General features: G+C 41.3%; 1 protein-coding gene across 3 annotated transcripts in view; it reads right to left on the bottom strand.

The window, feature by feature from the left end:
- Positions 1-23674, bottom strand: part of LOC137134277 (protein phosphatase 3 catalytic subunit alpha-like) — a 32948-nt gene extending 9274 nt beyond the window's left edge. The window contains exons 1-7 of one of the 3 annotated variants that reach the window (XM_067518929.1): positions 23145-23674; positions 11885-12085; positions 9100-9224; positions 7499-7610; positions 3398-3543; positions 1724-1863; positions 505-582 (exon numbers count right to left, since the gene is read on the bottom strand). In XM_067518929.1, coding sequence (XP_067375030.1) covers positions 505-582; positions 1724-1863; positions 3398-3543; positions 7499-7610; positions 9100-9224; positions 11885-12085; positions 23145-23187 — 845 coding nt within the window. In that variant the 5' untranslated portion in view covers positions 23188-23674. Of the gene's footprint in view, positions 1-504; positions 583-1723; positions 1864-3397; positions 3544-7498; positions 7611-9099; positions 9225-11884; positions 12086-22553; positions 22708-23144 lie in introns of those variants that run through there. The other 2 variants (XM_067518927.1, XM_067518928.1) reach the window with 2 other exon arrangements.
- Positions 23675-25556: the final 1882 nt, after the last annotated feature.

Here is a 25556-nt window from a genome sequence, read left to right as displayed (position 1 = left end):
TAAATGAACACACAGTACTTCATTTATACCTTACAGCAGATACTTTGTACAGGGCAGCTATAGCCTGCTAAATGATGGTTTCTTTTGACCTGAACTACCCTGCAGCATACAAAATACTGTTAATGGGTTCGGCTAACAGTGTAATTCAGAATGACACTGCCTTAGTTGCTGCATTATATTTAGAGGATTTTCACCAGGATAACAGATGCCAGAAATGGATTTGCAGGTCAGAAAATTCCATTTTGTCCCCACTATCTTACTTTGACTACTAGCGGCTCTTGGCCTTGCTGTGCTGTTGTCAAGAGGTAGTGCTCTCAGGCAGACAAATTTTAACAATGCGAATAACATAGTTTAAGGGTGAACATTTGTGGAAACTCTTTTCCTGTAATGTGCCAATTCCCTGACAAAGAAGGATAACAGCTTGGCACATGAAATGTCAAGGTAAGCCATTAAATTAAACGATGCTCGCTCGTAAACTGACAGAAGAACAGTCAGTCAGCTTACCCAGCATCCTGTGCTTCGTGCGCTCTGATGATTGACAGCAGGTTGTTGGTCTGTAGGAACTCACACACCGCGGGGTAACTGAGGAGAGACACTGAGGGTAAGTAAATATACTTTAACTAGGGCCAAGGAAAAACATACAGAGGAAGAAATATATACAAATCCAGTAAAAGCCACTTTACATAACAAACATGTCATGTGCTATTATATCAAGATTGCTGTAACCCACAAAACAGATGGAAGTCATTAAAGTTTAGCAGTGGGAGATGAGTAGGCCTCTTGTTTTCTACTGCCATGTCTGATTGGGACCAGCTGGGGGCATCAGTGAGCGCATGCAGGCCTGTGCGGGGTGAAAAGCCACCGCGGTGCTCTGGCAGTAACATGCACTAGTTGGTCAACAGATGTTGTATCTGCTAAACGTACACATCTCCAAAGATATATCATGACACTCACTTCTACATCAGAGGACTGCAGCTATGATGGCACTGATGCTCCGTGCTTCAGCTCCTTGTCTTTCCATTCCTCAGTTTTTATTTTTTTTTCATCCTTCATCTTCAATCACACCACTACCACCCTGCTCTCCTGCTCTCCCTCTTTCTCTCACTGTATCTTAATATCACTCCATATCTGGCAGGAGTAACTAGTCGTCATAGCAACAGAACCGTGCAGTCTCCCTGGGGATTGTGGGATATCGCTTCATGCTGAAACGGACCTGTGTGTGTTTGTCAGTGTGCTGTGTTTAAGTGTGTCTGTGTGTGTCTGTGTGTGTGTAAACTGGGCAAGATTTTCTGTCTCTGGTACAAATCCCAGTGATTGTTATTGGATCTTAGACGTGGTATAACTGTGAAGGAAGAATCACTCTCTCTCTTCTCTCTACCAACATCCCAAACAAATAGCCTGAAGTCCACCAAAAAGTTATTAGATTCCTGATTCGAAAATGACAGTTGGACATGCACAGGGACAGGAGGGAACCTTATCTTATTTCTGGCTGCACGCTGACTTAAAAACAAATCTATTGTGTAAATTTTATATATGAATATTGCATTGTGAATTGTTTGAATATTATGTGAGTTAATAATGCTGAACCTTATAAGCATAGGGATCTACCAGACTATATTCATTGCAATTAACTTTTTCTAAAATAAGCTGTCAGAGCTCTTATGTAATATTTCATTTTGTTGGTATTATCATGAACATTGTGAGAATTATTTTTTTCCTGTACCTATAGAAATAGGAGCAGCCTCTGACTGTGTTGTGGCCAAAGTACTCTTGGGTCTTCTCATTGCCAAAGTCTTCCAGGGGGTCGGCCCACAACAGGTCGCACATGGGCCCAAATGCTGGGGGCTCCTTGAACCGGTCCAACTAGGACACAAACACACACACACACACACAAAATATAAGCTTACAGAAACACATTTGCTCATATAAAGGGAATTACACATAACCCCACAAAAACACACAACACATACATGTTTTACACACGCACACACACACACATGCTTAGTGCACATAGTATAAATCTGAAAGAAAATGAAAGCAAACACATAGCACACACATACAAACATGCACACAAACACATACTGTCAGAGCAGAGCATCTCCATGGCAACCCTCACCACACAGGAGGGAGGAGATGTCACACTAGCAGATTCACCATGGAAACACTGCCATTAGATGAAGAAGTGTGTGTTCTCATGTGTCTCTGTTCATGTGTGTGCCTTTGTATTCTGTGCTACTGTCAACTCCATACATGCACTGGTGTAGTTGCTGATTTCTAATTAATTCTCTACATTTACAGTACATGCTGGAGAAAAAGCATGAAAGTTTTAGAATTTGAGAATTTATGTCTGTCCTCACAGGTGTGTTTGATCCTTCCTTAAAGGTCAGTCGTGTTACACTAATGTTTTTTCCAAGCAAAATGTGTACGTTATAGCATGTACTTTACAAGAGACCAAGAGGAAAACTGAAAAACTTTTGACAGAAAGTTGTAATTCTTCTTACTAAACTTTTCTTATTTGTCCGCTCTACTTATAAAAATGGCTATCTTAGTACATGCAAGACACCTAAAAGAGCAAATACAGCACTGAAACCTTTAGATAATTGTAAGGAAATGCAAGTGACAAATACAATATCTAAAAAGTAAATATTTTGTTGTCTTTTCTGCTTCATTACTAAGTTTATTAGCATCAATATCAACTAAGAATAAGTATGTGCAGGGCTGTGCAGAGCGTAGTAGAGTGTAACGAGAGAAGAAACGATTTATGAGAGCAGGGGAATAATGGCAGGACTGATTCAGAGTCTCAAGCTAGTGCTAAGCTTAGACACTGCACACTGCCACCACCGCACTGTAGCTTTAAATTACAATTTAATACTTGGCGTTAAATTTGTGATTTTAAAGTAGCTCGGCCACAAAATATTGCATGAATGTCACTGTTAGCTGCACTGGTAGGTATTGCTCCTGTGGTAAGAGACTTATCTTTAGCAGGAGTTAAGCAATGTATTTTGATTGAATTTAGCTACTGCTTTTTTTTTTATGTTAATATATATTCGTTTCGGCATCTTCAACAGCTTTTTAAGATACAGATGCTATCAAAATATACTTGAAGCCTATATTTGTTCCATCTGTGTTCAGCTCTTTTTAATACATGTCTAAGATGAGTAGATTTAGGTTTAAACTTGGTTTTGAGGTGCTTGGTCCTAAAAACAGCAGAACAGAATTAAGATTATTTGAGAAGGTGAAGCTGAGAAGGGGAAAAAAAATGCTCCTCAAAGAAAGATGCATTATACTATAACAAACTATAAAGGAAACCTAATTTAGGCCAAATTTGTATACAAATAAAAACTTGTATATACACATACAAATACAAATGTCTATGTGTGAATTTCATTTTTTTTACCTTCTTGATATCGTCCAGCGTGTGGATTTCTGGTGAAAGCCCCCCATGCACACACAGGAACTGCTGGTTCATCAGGGCTGCCAGGGGCAGGCAATCAAACGCCTCCATGCAGGAGTCATACACCTGCTCTGAGTACTTGATCTTACCTGGAGGTGGTTGGAGGGGTGGAGAGATATTTCAAGATTTGAGACAAAGGAAGTGCCTGAGTGTGTTTTGACATGCTTTGAACAGCTATCCTCCCCGCAAATGTACAATCATTCCCTGTCACTTGGAGTGTGACTGTTACATATCTCACAAAAACACACAGCAACATGAAATGCAGAGAACAAAAAAAACACGAAGAGAAACATAAACAGATCTAAAAGAACTCAGTCATCTTAAAGCTTTAAACACACCTATACAGTTCCTATAGAAACACAATTTAATGCACATGAACGAAATTGTGTTTCTGTAGAACTAAACAATCTAACATGTAGGATTTTTACATAAAACATTACTCATTTATGTGGTCATGTCTTTTCCAGCACTCTCATATGACTTGTTCCTCTACTATGTAATGAGACAATGAATGTATATCTAATATTTTTGCTGAAAGAAATTACCATATTACAGTGTACAGTATGTTATTTCAGATGCAAATTAAACTTCCATTTTGCTTAGAGTGAACGAAATCTGACCCACATATAAGCATGAAGCAGTGTAGATGCGTCACTGGAAGGCTTGTTTTTTGCTTTCTGAAAAACTCCTTTGATTTGGAAGAGATACCAATAAAAACTTCCAACACGCAGCATCTTTAAAGTACATTTCACACATGGGCATAAGAATACATCTGACACAAAGCAATATCACAGGATTAAAATAGCTGAAAGGAGATCGGAGGAAAGAGATAGATAAATAAGAAAAAGAAGAACAAGAACAAGAAGAATATGAGAGTGTACTTTAGATGCGAGTGAGAAGGCAGGAGGGAGGAGAGGAAATGGAAAATAATAATTTTATAAATTGAAAAGGAAAAAGACTGATGGGGAGGGGGGCAAGAGAGGTTAAGAGAGGACGAAAAGGAGACTACGAGGGAGTATAGCAAAAAGACAGGGGAAGGAGAAGAGAGAGTGTGAGCACATGAGAACGACATGTACACGAACCAAAGCCAGTATTGTGAGCAGTACCACTGTACATTGGCCAACGTTTGTGTGTGTGTGTGTGTGTGTGTGACAGAGAGAGAGGAGTGTTTTTCAACCACTCCATCTGCCTTGTGTAGAGCAGAAGCTCAGAATTGCTAGTCTACCAGTTGTCAGTTCCTTCCACACACATGCACTCAAACATTTATGAAGACACTCTTGCATTCATGCAGTCATAATACATGCATTTGCACACACTTATGGTACACGCACACATACATTCACAATCGCACACACAGCAGATGGTAATTGAGGGCGACCACTATTCGCCACGAGCACCAAGGGAAATTAGCTTCCTCGTCCCTTGGCCAATCAGACACTTAGGAGTACATCCCTGAGCCAATCATTAAGGACCAAATTAATTTGCTGCTAATCACCCACTCTCGGACAGGATGCCGAAACTTACTGGCAGTGGAGAGAGTCAAATACCGGGGGAGGCAAGGAAAGATAGAGTAGAACAGGAAGAGAAAAAGGATGGGATGTGTGGGAAATTAAGGAGGAAACAAACTGCCAGTAACTGGAAAGGAGGGGGAGGAAGGATGGATGTGGGAGGAACCTTGAGGGAGACAAGAAGGAGAGTTACTTCAGAAAATGCATAATTTAAAAGTTCAAAGGCTAAAATAATCAGTCAATTTATTGATTAGTTCAATGATGGAAATGAAACCTGTAATGAGCAGCTGTTCTTTAAACCACTCCAACAAGCAGATAATTAGTCAATCATAACTTGCATACTGAAGCAAGGCAAAGCCCATCAATACACGCATGGAGAGGTGTCCAAGATTGTGGAATCCTCTTCCACAAAAGTTAAGGACTGCTGCTTCGCTGGACACTTTTTTAAAAACTAATCAAAACATACCCGTATAGCCAGGCTCTTCCTAACTCTGACCACAAATGAAGGAGAATGACTGAACTGTAGATAATCAGTTACTTAGTTTCTTGTCAATGTTTGATGTGTCCTATTTTGGTCTGTTCTTATTTTATGTCCTATGGTTTTCTATTTTTATTGTTTTCACGTGAGTTTTCATGTGATTTAAATATATATAAAAACAACACATTAGAATCTTCACCAAGAACTCAATGGGACTGAAGTCAACTTTAGACCAATCGCACAAGTAACCATCAAGTGCAGTATAAACCAACATGATGCACTGTTACAGCTACTATTGTGCTTAAGCCTAAACCCCAGAGACCCCAACAGGTAGCTGTGGTCAGATAATATACCAGAAGTGGGTCCAGATACAAGTTCAAGAGTGAAGTTAGCATCGGCCACTGTCTCTACATGGATGACACCCAACTGTATGCCTGGCACGAATTTAGAGTTTGGACACTGAAATGCCATTTGGACTGGAGAAATGTGGGTGGGTTGTTGTAAGAAAAGAAAAGGTGGTAAAAACTGACAGGTTAGATCTACCAGCTTGGCACTAAACAGACATACAGACTAGCTTTAAGTAACTGGGTATCCTTCAGTCTAATGAGAACCACAATAAGGAGATATCCAAGCAATATAATATATTAGTATCAAGAGATAAAAATAGGTCCAAGCCATTAACACATATTCCTTGCCAGTTTTCAGATAACCTACTGGCACAGTGAACTGGCCAATAGAGCATGTGGAGGCTGCCAATTTAAAGACCAGGAAACCCCTCACAATGCACAGGGGCTTTCACCCCAAGTCCAACACCCAGAGACTGTGCACCAGCCAGAAAGCAGGTGGACAAAGCCTGGTGAGAGTCAAAGCCATTGTCCTGGATGAAGCACAGAGCATCCAGCAGCCAACAAGCATGATAGCCCACAGAGATGAGCTGATGAGAGAACGTCTGAGGCAGCAACAGGCAGAGGCCAAAGAACAACCAAAGGAAGTATCCTGGCATGACAAGGTCCTGCATGGGATGTACCATCAACAGATAGCTGAGATGGCTGACACTAGGACATCCTACTAGTGGTAGGAAAATGCTGGACTATCAGACAGCATGAGACACTAATCAGAGCTGCATAAGAACAGGCCCCAAGCACCACATCCATAGAAGCAGATATCTAACACACCAAAGAAGACCCCAGGTGCAGGCTGTGCAAAGAGGCCTCAGAGACAGTACAACAAATAGTGGCAGGCTGCAAGATGCAGGCAGAAACACCATACAGTCAACGGCATAACCAAGTGGCTGGCAGTATTAGCTGGACCCTTCCGAGTCCACATGGGAGATTCCTCGGAGGGTCGTAAAGAACATCAAGGCAAAGATCCTGTACAATTTCTATCTAGACAGACAAACAGAAATTGTTGACAGCATCATCAAGGAATATATGAAAAGCTGGAAATGTACCTAGGACTGAAAGAGGAACGGCATCTCCTTGCTTACAGTATCACAATATATTAAAATGTAACCCATAAGTATCATGATACTTATGGTAATGTCAAATACCAGCCAATACGCCGCCCTAATATATACTACTTCACTATATTTATATATAGTATATATTTGATATCAAAATGCACTAGCTTAAATTGAAATTGTAACTGTCTTGTTTACTATCTCACTGATTCAAATATTATTCAGTCTTTTGACACAGTCTGCCCCTATTATTATCACATAGACTGCTGTTTGTGTCACAAGTACAGAAGGACTTGTAGTGATCAATCAACTCTGATCACAGATGCATTGCTTAATTAAGCCAAACTACTACAAATTATATTTTTCCAGCTTGTGTAAGCAAGAATGTTTGTTTGGTTATTATGTTGTGTATGATAAATTAACATATATATTTTTGCTTTTGATTAGAGAAAACAGGAAAAAGCTATTTTGTAAACTAGAGCTTCGGGAAATAGCAATGAACATTTCTACTATTGTTGCTTTACATTTAATAAGGAAGGAAGGAGCAGTTCATTATGTGGGGTGAGACACAGACACAACACAGGAAACACAATACTCACATTCTTGTTTGAAGGTGAAATATTCTGTCAGATGTCTACATTCATGGTTTCCCCGTAGTAGAAAGAGGGTCTTCGGGTAGAGGATCTTCAGTGACCACAAGTACAACACACACTAGACGTATATCAGGGAAGAAAGAGCAAAAGCTGGTTAGGGCAAGTAGCTCAAACACTGAACTTGAAGTTTGCATACATACAAAAAATAACTATGGTAAGTTGTGCGTGCTCAGCCGGTAACATATTTATTTTATAATGTTTAAATGTGGAAGTATTTCATTTCTTGTCTTATCTTATTTTGCCTAGTTTAAAGGACTGGTTTAAGTCTTGCCATCAAGACAAGCAGAGATTTCAGATTTTTACACAGAGACAGGCGTAAGGTTTTACCCCTTTCTTAATGTTTAGGAAAGCTAGTAGAAAACCATACAATTCTCAGTTCTCTTACCTTTACAGTGTTGTTGCTGCTCTACAATAAATCTCCTGTCTATGACTGCATTTACATGCACTTAAGTGACCAGGTTACTCAAAGAGACCAGCCTTTCCGTTTACGAGAATGTAAAGAAATCAGCTTTCCCAAGATAGTTGACTGTAACCTGGTTACTTTAAGTCCATGTAAACGCACTGTATGTGTCCTTAAAGTGTGTTAGGGAGGTGGCCTACATATCGCTCCTTGCTCTCCAAATTCTCTTTATGTCAGTGACACATCCCTTATGGCATGGAGCCTCAACAAGCTAAGACATCCACAATGTGCTTCTATATTATGGATTCAAGTCACACTGCTCTTCATCTGTGCTGCATTTCTGTTAGACAAGGCAAACAACAAACAGTTTACTGCACTCACAGCCAGAGAATCAAATGTCCAAACAGCCCTCTGGATAGTACACTATCTCCACTCAGCTTTCATACATATTTCCGTAAACAGAATATTATACTCTTGTTAGTGATTACTGTCCTTGAGTCATTGTCTATCTGGTGTCAGTGAAAGCTAATCTTATAATGAGACTTTCTGACTATGAATCGTAAATGACATCATCTTGGTATGTGTACACTGTCAGACATCCGTTGTAGTGGGCTTATCTTGTGTGTACCTCTGTTGTAAAATGGTTTTCACCTGGGGAAAGTGTCTAATAGACTAAAGCGCAGTAAAGATTATATTGTTATTTAGTTGGAATGTCACTGTATAAACAGTGGTGGGGGTGGATCAAGTTACTTCGGTAAAAATGCATTTCACATTTTAATTAGAAAATCACTTTTAGGCACTTGTATATCCAACTAGAAACTATAGCATTACCCAGCAGCAGGAAGGTGCATAGCAGTAAAGGTTGGAGCTGAATCCCCTTTGAAGGAGCTAGGGTGGCTTGCATTGGTGAATGTGGTGGAGGACGTGCAGAGAGTATCATTGGCGTTTTGAGAAAAATCAGTAGTCTCATTTAAACCACATGGATTCAGTGAAAGCATGAGAAGGTGAGTTATTTAGGCAGCTAGCTGCTTAGCTGTGCTCAGGCTTTGTGACATCAACACACACACCCAGTAAAATGATGACACGTGATGTCTGTGTATAGGTCACAGAATATTATGTACAGTGCTAAATAAATGTCCATTCTCACCTCGATACTGAAGTAGCCCCTGTCCACATAGTCCCCTAGGAAGAGGTAGCGTGTGTTGGCAGGAGAACCTCCCACTTCAAACAACTTCATCAGGTCGAAGAACTGGCCATGGATGTCTCCACACACTTTGGAAACAACACATCAACAACTCAGCTTTACGCCCAAACACCACAGTGTTTTCCACGATTCAGTTAACAAATATAGGACCATCTTTGCTTCAGTTGCTCCATATGGCCTGATTTGCATCTGCAGAATTATGTCTGTCCTGTCTGCTGATCTAGAAACATCACACATCAGCCGGATAAAAGAAAACTGAAAATAAATGGTACAAAAAAAAAGCCCTGAAACACATCTAGTTCAGTCACTTTGACATCTCTGTTTAAATACTACCTGTCAGTAAAGGAATTCACCAGGGATCTGCAAGAGACCCATTTAATAGTTAAATCGATATTTTTCGCTAGGCTGATACAGTATTAAGGCTAAAATGCCTAATTGATTAACTGATTAGTTGATTGCATCATGATACTGGGCAGCTGTGGCTCAGTATGAAGAGCAGTGATCCACAAACTGCACACTGAGTGATTTTTAAGTCCTTGAGCGAGACACTGAACCCCGAATTGCTCCTGAAGTGTGTTTCTTGTACTTGTAAGTCACTTTGGATAAAAGCATCTGCTAAAAAAAAGGGGGTAAAAAAGAGAAACTAACTTCACATCTACAGGAATCCGACTTTTCAGATCTAGCTCTCTTGATAAATCATCAAGGCTGTCCCTATACATATTAGTGTCCACATATCCGTTCCGATCCATGTCCATGAGTATTCAGATCGGTCTTCACATGCTAAACACTTTATATTTTCAAAGTCTTCAGGAACTGTCTGTCTGTGTTATCTGCCAGCCTACATTTTCCTATCCGCCTCCCTCACCATCTGTCTGGCCTCTCCTTTCACTTTAGTTGATGTCATAGTTCCCCTCTGCAGCCATTTTACGATGGCCATTTTGCATCTGTCTGGCCAGCTACTTCTGTCTGTCTGTCTCTCCATTGCCTTGCCATGTTAATGTCTGGTTTTTGTGTCTACTGCTCAGCTTTTGCTTTAATTTGAACTGGGAATTGGGAATGCAAAACAGCATAAGTAAAACTGAGCCGTACCTGTCTGCTTCCCCAGAACTGTCTCTGTATTCTCCCAGAAGTCTTCATGTGACACCCTAAAAGCCTGTCAGTTCAGATTTTAGTCATCAGCCTGCCTGTCTATTCACTCGTCAGTCTATCTTAAAGTATTTCCATAGAGACTAGAGAGTGCTAAACTGCTTTCAGAAAACCTCCTCAACGCCGCATTTGAATTAGTTGTGTTTCTCTGTAATTAGTTCCCTGAAATCTATAGGCTATTATCAATCATGACTAACTCAGACAATAAATCCTCTCGAGCGGGGGTTTCTGGATCAGAATCTGTAAAAGTGGAGAAACTCGCAAGCAAGGATCAATACGTTGGTCCTTGGGAATGAGCAGCTTTGAGAACCTCTGCACTAGGCCCTTATGGTCGACTGTCTCTCCATCTGCCTGTCTATCTGTCCTCGTCCCCAGGGATCTGTACCTGTGAAAGCCGAGTGATGTTCCCACACTGCGTGGGCATGACCGCCCACACAGAATTATCTCGCCGCTCGCATTTGCATAAGCGAGCGCACACACACACACACACACACACAAGCAGAGACACACAGGTACATTAACCATGGAGTGTCAATAGGTTGAGAGCGTCTGAGTCGGCCCGCCTGCTTCCCTGTCTTCTGTCATTGTCTCAGATACTTGTTTTCCAAATTTTCTGCATCTCGCCCTCATCCTTCCCTTCCTTATTCTCCTCAGTTCATCCAATTCCCCTGGCGAGGTACTACATGCAGATAGTACCAAAGCCAGCGCCCGCAACTGGGAGGTACAGAAGTGCCAATTGGTATTCTCAGTGAAGTGCGACCAAACAACAGTTTATATTAAAAGGGTGGCAGATACATAGGGTAGATTAATGAATCAATGAATGGAATCTGATTAATATGCAATTACAGCTCTTTCTGCCTTTTGCTCCACCGCTCCATTTATCTGCATCTTTATCTCTCTGTCGCTATCGGTGCCCTCACTGTGACAAGTGCATGCATATAAACACATATGTAGCTTTTTTTTTTAGTGTGGGTGGCCTCACTGGGAGCTTCACAGACAGTTATTATAAGAACATTTTGGGAATATGATTACTCACTTTCTTACTGAGACTTAGATGGAAAGATTGCACCGCTCTTTTTGTGCGTATGTTAAATTTGAAGCTAGAGCAAGCAGCCACAGAAAATAAGAAGAAACAGCTAGCTCCATCCAAATGTAGCAAAATCTGTCAACCACCACAATTAATGATCAATCATTTGTTTCATTTGTAGAATCACCAAAGAACAAGAATTGTGTCTTTGGTGGGGATATGTGCCAGGTTCTTTCTTAATGATATTTTTACTCTCACATTTTTGTACACATTAACCGATAGTTATATTAAATCTTAATAACTGACCTAGCTGTATCCCAAGCTTAGCTAACTGAGTTTGGGTTGTAATGTCGTAGTTACTGTACAAAGGTGAGAGTCGTATCCACCTTCATATCCAACTCTTTGCAAAAATGTGAAAATGCATATTTCCCCAAATGTCAAACTACTACTTTAACTGACATCATGTTAAGCTTTTCTGCTAGTTTATTAATTTGTACTACTGCGATTGTTCACTAACAGCTCCCTGCTCTCATACTCTTCATTCCTACACCATACCGGTGACTGGTGCCTCAATGTCCAACATAGTGCGCTCCTGGCGCAGGATGGCGGCACCCTCATCGATGATGCGCAGGGCCACGGCCTCCTCCAGCCGTCCCTCCTTGGTGAGGTGAGCTTTGAGCAGGTCCACCCTCGGCCGGCCCTCGGCATCAAACACCTCCTTCATGGTCAGCCGGTGGGCCAGGGGGAAGGGGACCGCTGGAAGGGAAGGTTGGTGTGATGGAGAAGATTGGAACGAGATGGAAGGTAGAGAAGATTTAGCGATTGGGAGGGGTTGGGGTTAAAATATAGTAGATAATTGAGATAAGGATAGGGGAGAGTAGTTTGAATTGGGGGTGTAGATACATTGAGAGATAGATTATGGAGGGAAGGAGAAAGGTTGATGCAGGGAAAAAGAGAAACATTTATTATAATGGACAACCTGATTTATTGACACTTCCTGTATTCTTCAAAAAGCCTGCCAACAAACATCACACACACTCAGTCCTCACCATTATCCTGATCACACCTCTACTGCAGAACGCTCAGTGAGTGTGTGTGTGTGAGTGTCTTTGTGTGTGTATTATGTATGTGTGTGTGTGTGTTTTATGGAGGGATAGGCGCATTGTACTGAAGCAGGGGCTGCCAGAGTTATCAGAGCTGCCTGCCGCTGTTCTGCAGTAATGTCTCTCTGCCTCTGTTCTGCAGTAATGTCTTTCTTACATAATGAAGGCCCCCAGGGTGCTGCTGGAGAAGGGGGCTGACTGACGATGGGGGTGATACAGCAAGAGCGCACAGCTGCACGTGAGCAGTCGCAAACACACAAATGAAGACACACTACACTGCGGACACACACATGCGTGAGCGTTCTTAACAACTGCAACAAACTCAGTCGTGAGAAAACAAAAGGTCCAGGAGCGCATGCGTACATCATGTATGGAACAATACCGTTAACATGCATGATCGCATTCGTGAGTGTGCGTATCTGTATATGGCCGTGTGTGGTACACACACATACAAACTCATAAAAGGTATTGTTATGCATGATCCACAGAGCCTGTTAGAGCCCCACCAGTGCTAACACAGATAATGGCCTAGATCACACACTAAAAACTAGGCCTGGCTCTACCTACATGCACACTTTTACTCTCGGTCACTTTGTCTCTGTTTTGCACTCTCTCCTCTTGCCCCATCTCTGTCTTTTTCTTTCTCAGATTTTCTCTCCTTTTCTCTTCTTGTTGCCGTAACAGGCCAAATTCTCTTCAGCGAGCTTTCACACTGATGTCAATCATTACATTTTAATGTGATATATTTTTTCATTTTTTTTCAGCAAAAGTAGCTCAACAGCCACATGGAACCGGATTACATGGTGGTATATAGTCACTACTGAAAAAACATTTGGCCTGTAATGCTAAATGAGCCATCAGGATGGACACAACAAATCAAAAAATATCAACACTCACTACATATGTGTTTTCTGTGTAGTTACAGTACAAGGGTTTACTCAAATTTCAGCTGTATATAAACCCTTTAAACCTGCATCAGGTTGAATATATCCACAAGCAATTTTAGCATCTCAACAGCCAGTGGTGGGAAAAGTACTAAAGTAAAAGTAGAAATACTTTAGACTAAATGTACTTCATAATAAGTTAAAGTTCTACATAAAATTAGAAAGTACTCAGAATGCAGAAACCATCATTTAAAAATATTGTGATAGTGTTTAATTACTTGTTTGCAACGATTAGTAGATTATTAACTTGTTAGTGTAGTAGTAAAACAATGCATACTTTCTCACTGAGTTAAAATACATATGTTTTGTATTCCAAACCTTATTAACTGTAAGTGCAATGTGAATGTGAAGTAGAAGTGTTATGTAGCTTTAATTAAAAATACTACAAGAACAAACAGGTCTTTACTAAATAGTTACTTTCCACAATTTTCACACAGCACCTTAGCCAAACCACATCTTAGAGGTATGATGCACCTGATGCATATTTGGATACCACAAAGTGTCTTAAGGCAACTTGGGGCTGTATAAGTTAGTTCCAACCGCACGCAGAGACACTTTTGCACACTTTCACACGGAAAACAATACACTAAAGCACCCTGAGACATCCCAGGACACTATGAGCTGCCAAGCTGAGGGGTCTGTTTTCCATCGATTGAGAACAGCAGTTCTACGTGTTAAAACCAGTTTTGCCTTTCAGGTTAGGTATGATTAATATTTGAAAGGGTTTGTGTGCCCTAGGCTGCCGGAAAACACAGGCAAGGAAAAGAATCCCTCATGCGAGCTGGTATTTGAGCAACTTCATACTTATTTATAAATACAAGAGCAAGGCCCAGTCAATATGTGGCTAAACCTCTTCCTCCATCGTACTGTAATGAGCACTGTCCTGCACTGCTGTGCTGCAGCACACTGTACCATGCTGTGCCACAAACTGTAATAATGCTGGTACAAGACACATACACTTGCATGCACAGTGGAAACAAGCTACTGTACAGTGCTCTCACGTAAAGATAAACTCAATGTGTGTATGTGTATTTGTGGTCTGAGGTAAAACTGAGGCTTTTAGTATATGTGTGAAAGAGAGAGTGAGAGAGAGAAGGGGAGAAGCGAGAGGGAAGGAGTGTGAAACTCGTAAATTGTGAGAGCAGTGTGAAAGTAGGGCAGGTTTGTGAGAGAGGAGAGCAGCAGAGACACAGAGCTCGGGGAAAGGAACTATACTTGGGAAAACTGTACTTGGCAGTCAGGGAATAGAGAGAGGACAGGTTCAGTACCATCACAGTCAGACCACCAAAGTCTTTTGCGCCTGACAACTGCCTGTCACAAAAAAGAAATTTAGTGCTGCAAACTTGACTCAAACACACATAGAAACACTGAAGACTGAAAACTGTCAAAGTTAACTGCCTGTAAATTATGAAACTACTGTATATATGAATTAAAAATTGGCAATTCTGCTATGACTAACTCATGTCAGTATAGCTTTCACTTCCTCTTTCTGAAGACTTTCACTAATAAAAATGAACGCTTTTCCTCATTATTATTATTCAGTAGCACAAATGGTCGTCATATGTCATCTAGGCCTGGTTCATTTATTATGCTCTGGATTTGGATTTTGATTGTTACAAAAAAAAAAAATTAGATAAAGCAAAACAGTTATTTTAGTCTTTAGTCCAAGTCTACAGCCATGGCAGCACCCAGAGAGTCTGAACCAATGGATTGTGCTGCTTTGAGCTAACATGATGATGTCTTGCAGGTTTAATGGTTACTGTGTTGAGTTTTGCATGTTAGCATGCTAAAATTTGCTAATTTGCAGTGGGAATAAAAGTGGTCAACTGACAGATCAATATGCCATCTCTGAGGCCACACCATTAGCAAAAATCAACAAAGAAACACACATAGAGATGGCACACACACACACACTCTGCACAGACCTTAAAACACAGACAGTAATACAGTAATCTTTCCCCTTTTTCCCCTTCTTTGTTGGGCTTTTGTGTCATACATCACTTTACTAAAGCTCTTTTGTAAAGGATGTAATTGATAAATCATTTTGGAAGAAGTCTAGCATGAGAAAGTACAAAAAAAAACTTGATATTTTTAGCACTTAAACCTTGAGCTCCTAATAAGCAGGAAGGTTTTGCAGCCCCACTGGGCTTCAGCTGTGGTTTGGGTTATTGCACTCCCAGTTCACTCGAGTCAAATTAAAAATAACACCAGTTCATTGCTATCTGTAGAGCTTCCATATTTATTATCACCTTTTTTAATCTCAACTGATATCTACTTAAATGATGATGGAAACAGCCCACTCACAGTGGTGTTAGACCAGGGGCTATCAGTCTATAGATTCTTGGTGCATAAACTATTCAGCAAAAAAGGATAGTCATACTCATCCACCATAATTAGAAAGCATAATTTTCTGTGTCCTGAACAGTCAGGTATTGATATTACTATGTGAGATGAACAGTTACCATTTATAATAATGCTGCTTTACGGTCTCAATTACACAGTTGTGGAATTTTGGTTTCCTGTGAAATGTTTCTAGTAAAACCCTCAAAATTGAGATGGTATCTCGATATTGCAGGCACCTGACAGAGGCCCTTCCATAAATACCTTCAACCTCACAGTCTCTTTAGGTGCAGAGGGCACAAACAGAAGCTTGCTTACGACCTCTGCTCTTCAAATCACTAGCACATCTGTCATAGTAAAGTAAAGCCTCAGCAGGAGGAATTTCCCCCTGTGGCACTGAGCTTTGCCGGCTCTCCATTTTGTACTACGAGATACTCTAAGTCAAACTGATGTTGGTGAATTGCAAGTCAAACAAAGACATTACTGTTAGGTGTAATTGCAGACGTGTCAATACCTTAGCTACTGCTACTAAGTCTTTTAACAGCTCCTGACATTTATAATCACGAGCAGTGGCTAGCCCCTATGCCTCATAAATACCATCTTATACTTTTACTAGGACTCCCACAAGTACACAGTCAATCTACCAATAACACACACAAGCCCTGTTTTACAAGTAGTTGCCAGATTGAGATATGACAGACATTCCTTGGTGTAAAACATCTCACTCTGATTCGTCCGTTCTGACAGAGACAGTTGGCTACACACTTTGGCCAGCTAACAGTTATTTTACCATGATAATAATAGCATGAGTGCTGTCTTTGTTTGGGGATTAATTCCAATAATTTTAGCCTCTGACACTCTACAAAAGTAATGTTGGCATAAAACCATTCGGGCTCAACATTGTGTGTAAAAATGACAAGCATTGCAAGACCTAAATAATGCAGGCACAGACACACCTGTCCAGGAGGACCAGTAGGCAAATGTCATGATAGCTACAGTATGCTGACACTATGTATCATAATACATAAACCAAAAATAAGACACTGCCTACTGATAAAACCACCACTGAGGTTTGATATAAACTATTATGAACACACACTTTGCTATTGGAAGTTAAGTATTGCAATCAATAGCATTTGTTTAAAAAAAATAGCAAAAGAGAAATCACATTGAAACAAAAAGTAAAATCTACATTTTCCAGCAACTGGGAACAAAGGACATGGATGATTTGTACTAAAAATGAGCAAATGGCTATCATGCCGTTGGCTATTCCAAACTGTTAATTAGGATGTTTTTCGTTCACCGATTCTTTCTTATTAGTGTAAAAGATTTCTGAACATCCTGCTGCTGAACTGGACTGTAAAAAAAATCACTGGCACATGGCCCAAATAACAATATAAGGGTCACAAACATAATAAATAAAAATACATTGATGCTGGATAAAATGTGATAAAACTGTGTCAGAATAGGTTCAACATCATTTATTCTCCACAGACATCAGCAGTGGAAAAATGCAGTAAGCTCAGACCATAAACTCAACTCTTCCTGACTGAAGTGATGGTGGATAGTCCGTCACTCAAATGCTTGTCGCATTTTAACCCTTTGTGAAGCTGCCAAGTGTTTCCACCTTGTGAGGGAACTTCACTCTTTGACAGTACAGTCTAAAGCTGTCCCTTCTGTGTGTGCTGATGACGAACACGGCGAACTCTACTTTCCAAAGTGCAGGCAAACAGAGTGACAAAAAAATGGTTTTCATCCAGAACTGTCCTTTACATTGAGGCAACCAATTACATAATGAAGATCGTGTGTGTTTTGTGAGACGGACCAAATGGTGTTACAGGTGAGAGCATTTTTAGCTTCTTTCAAATGTACTTTGTTCTGCTTTTGTCTTCTGGCCTACTCTCTGTAGCTGAACTCCCCTGAGTGGAATTTATTAAGCAACGAAGCTGCCAACTCAGCCAAAAACCTCCACATCATAGAGCGGCGAGGGGGAGCCTGAGAGAAAATCTATGACATAGCTTTCAACAAAATCTCCTAAATTTGTTTGGGCTGCCCTAATAGCCTAACTGGAGCAGAACCTGATCAGAATCATCTTGTTATTGTGGGCATCCTCCCTAATGGCTAAAGTTAATTATGGGGATATTTCATCAGATTTAATAATACAGGGACACCATTCACAATCAGAGGGGCTGGTGCAGGGTGGAGGAAGTGAGAGCAAGCGAGAACAGACAGATTGCAGAAATGACGGCAGAAGTCACCAATGATCCATCTGTCCTCATTTTTGTCTGTCCTCCAAATGCCGTAAAATATGACTAAATAGGTATAAAACCAGGCACATTTGTTTCTCAATCAACTGGTTGTCAGATTGATTAAGAAAGAAAGGGAATCATCTTTGGTGTTAAACATAAATATGACAGGTTTAGCTGCAACAACGCAAACTCCAGAGTATTTACAGAGTACTTACAGAATTAATTACAGTAAAGATCACGTATATTTGCTGCAAAAATTTTAAAAAATTAATTAAATACAGTGCAATACTATTAATGTCCAGACTGTATCTGTCTGCCGTTCATTCCATGCCACTGAGTAGAACTGATGGCAGGCCCGTACTCTATGTGTGTTTGTGTGTTACATGCAATGCCCTCTACAGGACCTCATCTAACGTGATCACACACATCCCTCGATATTGGGTTATCCCGCTGCCTACCTCAGCGTGAATAAATGAAGGAGGTAGAAACTGAGGGATGAAAGAATGAGAGCAGTAAAAAAAGCGCAGAGTAAAAACTAGGGTGTACGAGAAAGGAAAGGTGTGATTGTGATCACATGTGTATTAAATGTGTATGTGTATGTGTGTTTGTGTTTATCTATCTATCTTTGACCCAGATCAACTAACATGGATCCTTGGGTTTTTGAAGGTGGTGGAGGGGGGGCAACTTTTGAAGTTGTTGAATTAATGCACACTACACACACGAAGGACCATCTGTACACACACACACAAACACACACACACACCCATGAACAGTAACAACAGCCCATCCCCTAACAGCCTGTCCTCATTAGACAATCCCTCTCTCTCGCCCTCTCTCCCTTTCTCTCACTCTCTGGAGTACCTACTCTATAAATAGCCCTTGCCCTGCCACCCTCCACACAGGGCACACAGAGACCTGTCAAGGTGGGACCCTTTGCCCACAAGGAGATACATATACACAAACACCGCTAACACAGGGCTGTAAGGGAACCACGAGGGAACGGGACAGCATACTACACTAAAGGGAAATGTGCCCAGTGTGCTCCGAGTCTTGCCAGAGGTGATGTGTGAGAATATGTGTTTGTGCATGCATTGATGTATATGTGCATGTTTGCATGTGAGATACAGCTCCACTCTTCACATATGCATTGATATATTTCAAAGCTTACAAAAAATATACCTCAACCCTATACAATTAAATGATAACTCTTAGCAGAAACTACTTCCTCTCTATGAAGCAGTAGAGACAAGCCCTTGATATAAACAAGGGACCCTCGTTTTGCTAGCTTGCCATTTTAGGATATAATAGCACATGAGGACACATTTGAAAATAATCAACTCTTTCCTAATTGTTTTATCAGGCAGTTTGCTGCATTGGCATCCAACAGAATTAAAGACGTTTGGCCGCAAAGTTACCAGTGATTAGTTCTGTCCTGCATTTTATTCAGCATCCATATAGTGTAATAAGTTAGGCAATGTCCCAAAAGTGATAAGTGTAGCAGCTGGTGGTGGATGGTTTATTAGTTTTAATATCTCTAAAACTGTTTAAAAGTGAAGACAAACAAAACAGCAAAAAGTAATCGAGTTATCTCATAAACAATGGAAAGACATCAAGCTCACCTTGAGTAGAGAAGCAGGTAAGAAAAGTTAATACACAAAGTATGTAAGTAAATAAACCAGCACCAACTTTGGATTAGTGACTACTGCAATGATTACTGAAATTAATATTAGATTATTTTTATTGTTACATTATCTGAGAAGAGATGATTCCACTTCAATGTCACTTTGCCTTTCTAACACCATACAATTTGACTTGTCAAAGCAGGACCAGCAGGTAGAACTTATTGTAATATTGACATCCATATTTCAGTTAGGTGAATGAGCCTGCATTCACATTACTGGGATCGTGACACCGGAGCATCACAGTGAATCAGAGTTATGATTAATGCTATCAGTCACACCTGTGCTTGACTAGTCAAACAATCAATCATGATACAGGCCTAAGAGTGTAATATACTGAAAGATATTTTAACAGTGTGCCCATACTTAAAAAACATTTACCAGTGCTATGAAAAGGAGAAAAACAAGCTAGTTCTCTCGTGGCTTGGTTAGTCCCACCAGTCTTAGGTAGTTAGGCTGATGCCTTTTTTCACAGCAGGCTCTTTGACACCGTATGTTATGGAAGTAAAATGCACAATTACAATTTACAGATTTTTATTACTACCTTTGATTAGATTTGTGGTTAGTTACATTGTTTTTACATTAGTTGCCTGTTTTAACTCAGGGGGGTTTATCTGGACTGTGTTTTGACACTTGGTTCAGGGTTCTACAAAGCTGTGTGAATGGCCCCTCCATAACTACTGCACAGTACTAACCTCTGTGTATGCATTCTATGTGTGTATTTTATCTGCTGGTAACAGGGATGTGTTAGTCCATTAGCAGATAACATTTAGTTCAGGTTTCATTGCTATTGACTCATTGGCACAGCTTGGCTTTTGTCAGCAGCACAAAGAGACTGAAAGCTTGATGTCTTCTGTTGGCATTACGGATGATAAATTAGGATCCATGTGGCCCGATTGTAGATACAGTTATGGGTCTGTAATTTAAATCAAGAACTTCAATAGTGTTTTAGGGAAAAGAATGTAAAATAATCTGTTCTGTGTCTACTCTGCTTTTTATGTACATTTCAAATTACAGTATTTAGTAGACAACTTTAAAGTAACTGAACTGAACTTTAGGTACGAGTCACATTCTCACATTTTGACTCTGAAGCCTGTTTGTTTTTCGCACACAAACAGACTGGGTTGCATGATAAGTGAATCAAAAAGGGTGTGAGAAGTCCATTGGTTAAGTCAGAGGCTGCTGTCCTGCCACTCAACAGTGTGAAACATTACTTCCCTTGTAATTCTCTTTTTTCTCTCTTTCACATTTCTCTCTCTCTCTCTCACTCTCTCTGCCTCTGTGCCTCTCGCTTGCTCCAGCTCCTTCACCTCCTCCGTGGCCTTGTCACATTCTCTTCTTCCCTCTCTCCCTCACCTCGCCCCCACACTCTCTGCCTCTCTGTCCATTCCTCTCTGTATGCTTCGTCCTTTGGCTCCATTTCTGTGCACTTTTCTCTAAATCTATAATGTGGGGAACTACCAGGCCCAGTCCATCCGCCAGAAGTGACATCTTTTGACTGATGTCCCCATCTCTTTCCAGCCCCAAACACACTAAATCCTTCTCACCTGACTGATGAATTGCTGTGATGTTTTGCTGTGTGCTGTTAAGAGAAGGTCCGTGTGTGTGTGTGTGTGTGTGTGTGTGTGTGTGTGTGTGTGTGTGTGTGTGTGTGATGGATGATGCATGAGGATATAGGCCGCTTAGTTTGTTCCAATGTTAAGGCAGCTGAGTTCCAGAGGCCCAGCTGCAATGCAACACACAGAAATAAAGATGCAAAAATACACATACACATGAGTAGAGGAGCTACTAATGCTGCAGGCTCTTTCTTTGTAGGCATATGCGCATGCAATCCTTTATAGGCCTAATTGCTATACGCCCCACGCCCCCCAGCCCAGCCAACCCTCTTCCAAGCACGACGCACGCACGGAATACCGGGGCATGCCCGAGCTACACATCCAACTGTCAGTTTAGCTTCTTCCGGCACGGAGACCTTGTGAGTTTATTAAGGGGAGCCAGTGGGAGACACAGTCGGCCAGGCATCGTCGCATGTGACACGCTGCATGCGTGGAAGCGCCACTGTCATGCCAGCCTTGGGTTATGACCCGATAAGCACGACAATCTGTGCGAGGTCCGCGGATCATTACCCGAGCGGAGCCGGTCCTCGCCTCCCCTATAGCCGCCCACGCGTAAAGCAGAAACAGACATTCTCACAAACACATTAAATATTCTATAATCCACTGATGCAATAACATCATTAGAGTGGTATGCATCACCATGGTCGGGCAATAGGCTCGGATACGCAGCCTAGCATCCCTAAACTCCATTTTGTCTCTTATTTGACACTCAGGGATACAAGGGGGGGAAACCAGGGACACCTTAACGGATACGTGGAAGAGCGATACGCATGGAAGAATCAGGGTCGCCGGCTGCTATTCAGGCCTCACTAGAAAACGTCGACTTAAACGACACAATACATCCATCATGTACGCTGGTGGTTTATAAACGTCACATCAGCAATTGGACTTATTTGATCCTAGAGGCCTGAAATATAAAAGAAAACGGAATGTAGGTGCGCACTTGGCCTGACAAAGTTGTCAGCCTACCTACCATCTAAACCAATCGATTACCTGACTTTGCTTCAGAATTGGCTAAAAATAAAACTAGATCGCTAATGTAGGCCATCAAACAGAGGTCGGCACATCAAATACTTGAATGGTAAAGGACGTGGAGCTATAGAGCCACACGGCACTTAGACAGAAAGCACACAGCAATCACTGCGCGTCTCTGAGTGACAAGTCCCCCCATAGCATTTACCCTCCCTCTCCCCCCTCTCTCTCCTTACATCGTTGCTTACATTCATACATCTTCCACAACCATAGCAGAAACACAACACTAACGATCGCAGGTTATGCGTAACATTTATTTACCTTTATGTCTGCCTTTCGCTGTCATCGTCACACTGCTTGATGTTTCATTGAAACAAGATGTTCATCTCCCTCTCTCCCACCCTGCTTTTTCCTCTATCACTCTCTCGATTGTGTCTCTGTAGGGTATTATTCAGTAACACGAAACCACCGCTAGGAGCGGAGCGCGTGAAATGAGCCCATGCAGCACAGGGTGTCGCACAATAGCTTTGACTATACAAAGAGGAAGAGACATCCCTCCGTTAGAAAATGGGGTAATGCCTCAGTGAGGGGGTGAATTCTAATAGAATAACGAGGGAAGACCCTGATTATGGCGTATCATGCTGGATACCCCCCACCCCCTTCCCCTCCATCACTGCCTCCCCCCACCCCCAAAAGGTTCAGCGGCACATGCATGCTGACTCGCCAGCCAAATAGATTCATTTTATTACAAGGTGCTATAATAATAAAAAGGCATGGACTCAAGACAGAAAACGTGCGTATAAGACAGAGGTGCAACGACATAGATGCAAACAAGAAAAAGACGATGAGTTACGGCTGAAATATTGGCACAGAGGTAGCTCCCACTGGCCGTGCAGGATTTGGCATGCCTACATTTGATCACCCGGTCGGCGGGACTTGCATTGCAGTCGGACATCCTGGAGTCGGGACGGGAACGGAGCCGGGGGGGTGGGGGGAGTTCTCTCTTCTGTCAAGGGCCGAGATGGTGCTCTCGGGTCTTCCGGCAGGCGTCAACAATATGTGAGGTTGCTGGGTGCTTTTCTTGCTGCAGTAGTGGCATCACTCGGTGGAGTCTCCGTGCTCTCTCGGACGGGGGAAGCCTGCTGCTGCGCCTGCGGTGACTTTGGGGGAGGATAGGCGGATACCTAGCTGCTGTTGTGGCATGCTTGGATCCCGAATTTGTTTGTTTGTTGTTGTTGTTGCTGTTGTTTTTAGGGGAGGTGGTGTAGGGGTGCTGCTGGTGTAGCAGTGGTGGCGGCAGAGTGGGGGAGGTGGGGTGAGACTCTGGAGGTTAGAGGGCGCAGAGGCGCCTTGGAGACAGAAGAGAAGCGCAGGCTCTGCCGCTCCAGGACGCCTCTGTAAGTGGTACCGTGCAGCTGGCAACACCCCGGAATGGCGAAAGAAGGAACTCCCACGCAGATTCACGCACACGCGGGAACTTACACACACATAAACACGCATATACACACTCAGGCTCATACTGCCATCCTGTGGAGGCTTTGATTACAGGGCTTTCCCCCTGAACCTGAAGAGCATTACAGGGGAGTGTGTGTTGGTGCTGGGATGCGTCCACGTGTGATTGTACAGTAGGCAATTTGACAGATTATCACGTGGGTCTATAAGACTGTATTTTATTTTGGAATACAGCACCGACAAAAGGCATTGTAGACTGGCATTTTACTGGCTAAAGAACATGCAAGATAAATAAATGATGTTTCCAAAAATGATATACATCGAGCAAGCTGTAATGTAATATTGCTCAAAGTGTTACATGAAAAATTACTGGGGCAGAAATGTACACAAAGCACAGAAAGTATAAAGCAGAGGTGTTTGTACCTATGAGCCTGTCTCCACAGAGGGCAGGCAAGACTGTCAGGCTCAGTCTGACTGGCCAGTCAGTCTGACGCAGAAATGGCAACTTCTGCCTTTGGAGTTAGCATCTATATGTTATCAAACTCAGGCTCAGGTGAAATTAAGCTCAGTTTTGTTTTGAGTCCATGAAGATATTTCATGCAAGAGCTGTATCAAAAAAGACACTGTGACAAATAAGTTATAGCAATGGGCTTCTGCAGGATCCTATCTGGCCTATCTGTCTAATTTCCTCGACCCTACTTATTCCTATCTTCATGCTTTTCTATAAATACCCTAAAATAGCTAATTAGCATACTTATTGACATTTTTTAGATCATCTTTACCAATATTAAATCACTATATTTCCTTTAAACAAACATTTTTGAATGGTCACTAATTACCATTAAAGAAGTCTATTGTTTGTTAAGATTACTGCATCTCTGTATGTAGTATGTTGTATATTTGCTCACTAGCCAAATACAAGAACACAGCCATTGTTATTGGTGTTAGTAACAACTGTTGCACTATTTCCTGCTTTGACAATGTTAACTAATTAGAAAAAAAAATGCTCTTTTATCTACAGATTATTTAAAGATACTAAACCATAAGAAGACATAATGCAATTTTAGTGAGAAAAAACTGACAAGAGAAAAAATTGCAAAGATCTCAGAAGACATCCAATTTTTAAAAATCAAATTTAAATTCTTTGACATAGTTTACATGTCTAAGCCCATACTGCTTAGTTGTTATTGGAATACGTTTCTCAAGACTTTAACAGTAATTTACCTTCCTTACAGGAAGTAGATTTTGAATTTGCTTGACAAATCAAAGATTGTTGTTTTAGGATATAAATGCATTCTTATGCATACATGATGCATGTTCATGTCTAATATATTTGTGACCACTGTGTTAATCTCATAAAAAAATTCAGGATCTAATTTCTTATAACAAGTTAATTTTATTTTGCGTACTGATTTATGTAGGGAAAATAGCAATTAGCAACACCAATAGCAATTTTATTATTGGAGAAAAGAGGCAACACGTTAACCTGAAATAGCATACTGTATTTAACACCAAAATGTTATAACAGCATAAAGTATAAATCACGTACAATCTCAAAGTACTATAGATTAAAATGAAGGCTAAAACATTTGTGACCTAAACGCTTTCTGTAAATGTCTAAATTATTTATATCGTTACTGTGGTAATAAGCCATTTTAGCACAGGTGATATAACTATTTACTTGTTGGAAAGCCATTTTGGTTCTACCGGGCCATATAAACAGGGCGGCCGCGGCGTTGCATGCAAGGAGCCACAATGGCGCCCGCTGCAGTAACTACGTCGCCAGCGTGCAGGGGCCCATACACTGTCAGCCCGTTACGTGCGCATGTCGGCGGATGGCTTCTAGCGGTAGCGGAATGAGAGATGAGTTCC

This window comes from Channa argus, chromosome 10, assembly GCF_033026475.1.
Source record: "Channa argus isolate prfri chromosome 10, Channa argus male v1.0, whole genome shotgun sequence".
NCBI classification, from domain to species: Eukaryota; Metazoa; Chordata; class Actinopteri; order Anabantiformes; family Channidae; genus Channa; species Channa argus.
This window is presented reverse-complemented; position numbering and strand designations above follow the sequence as displayed.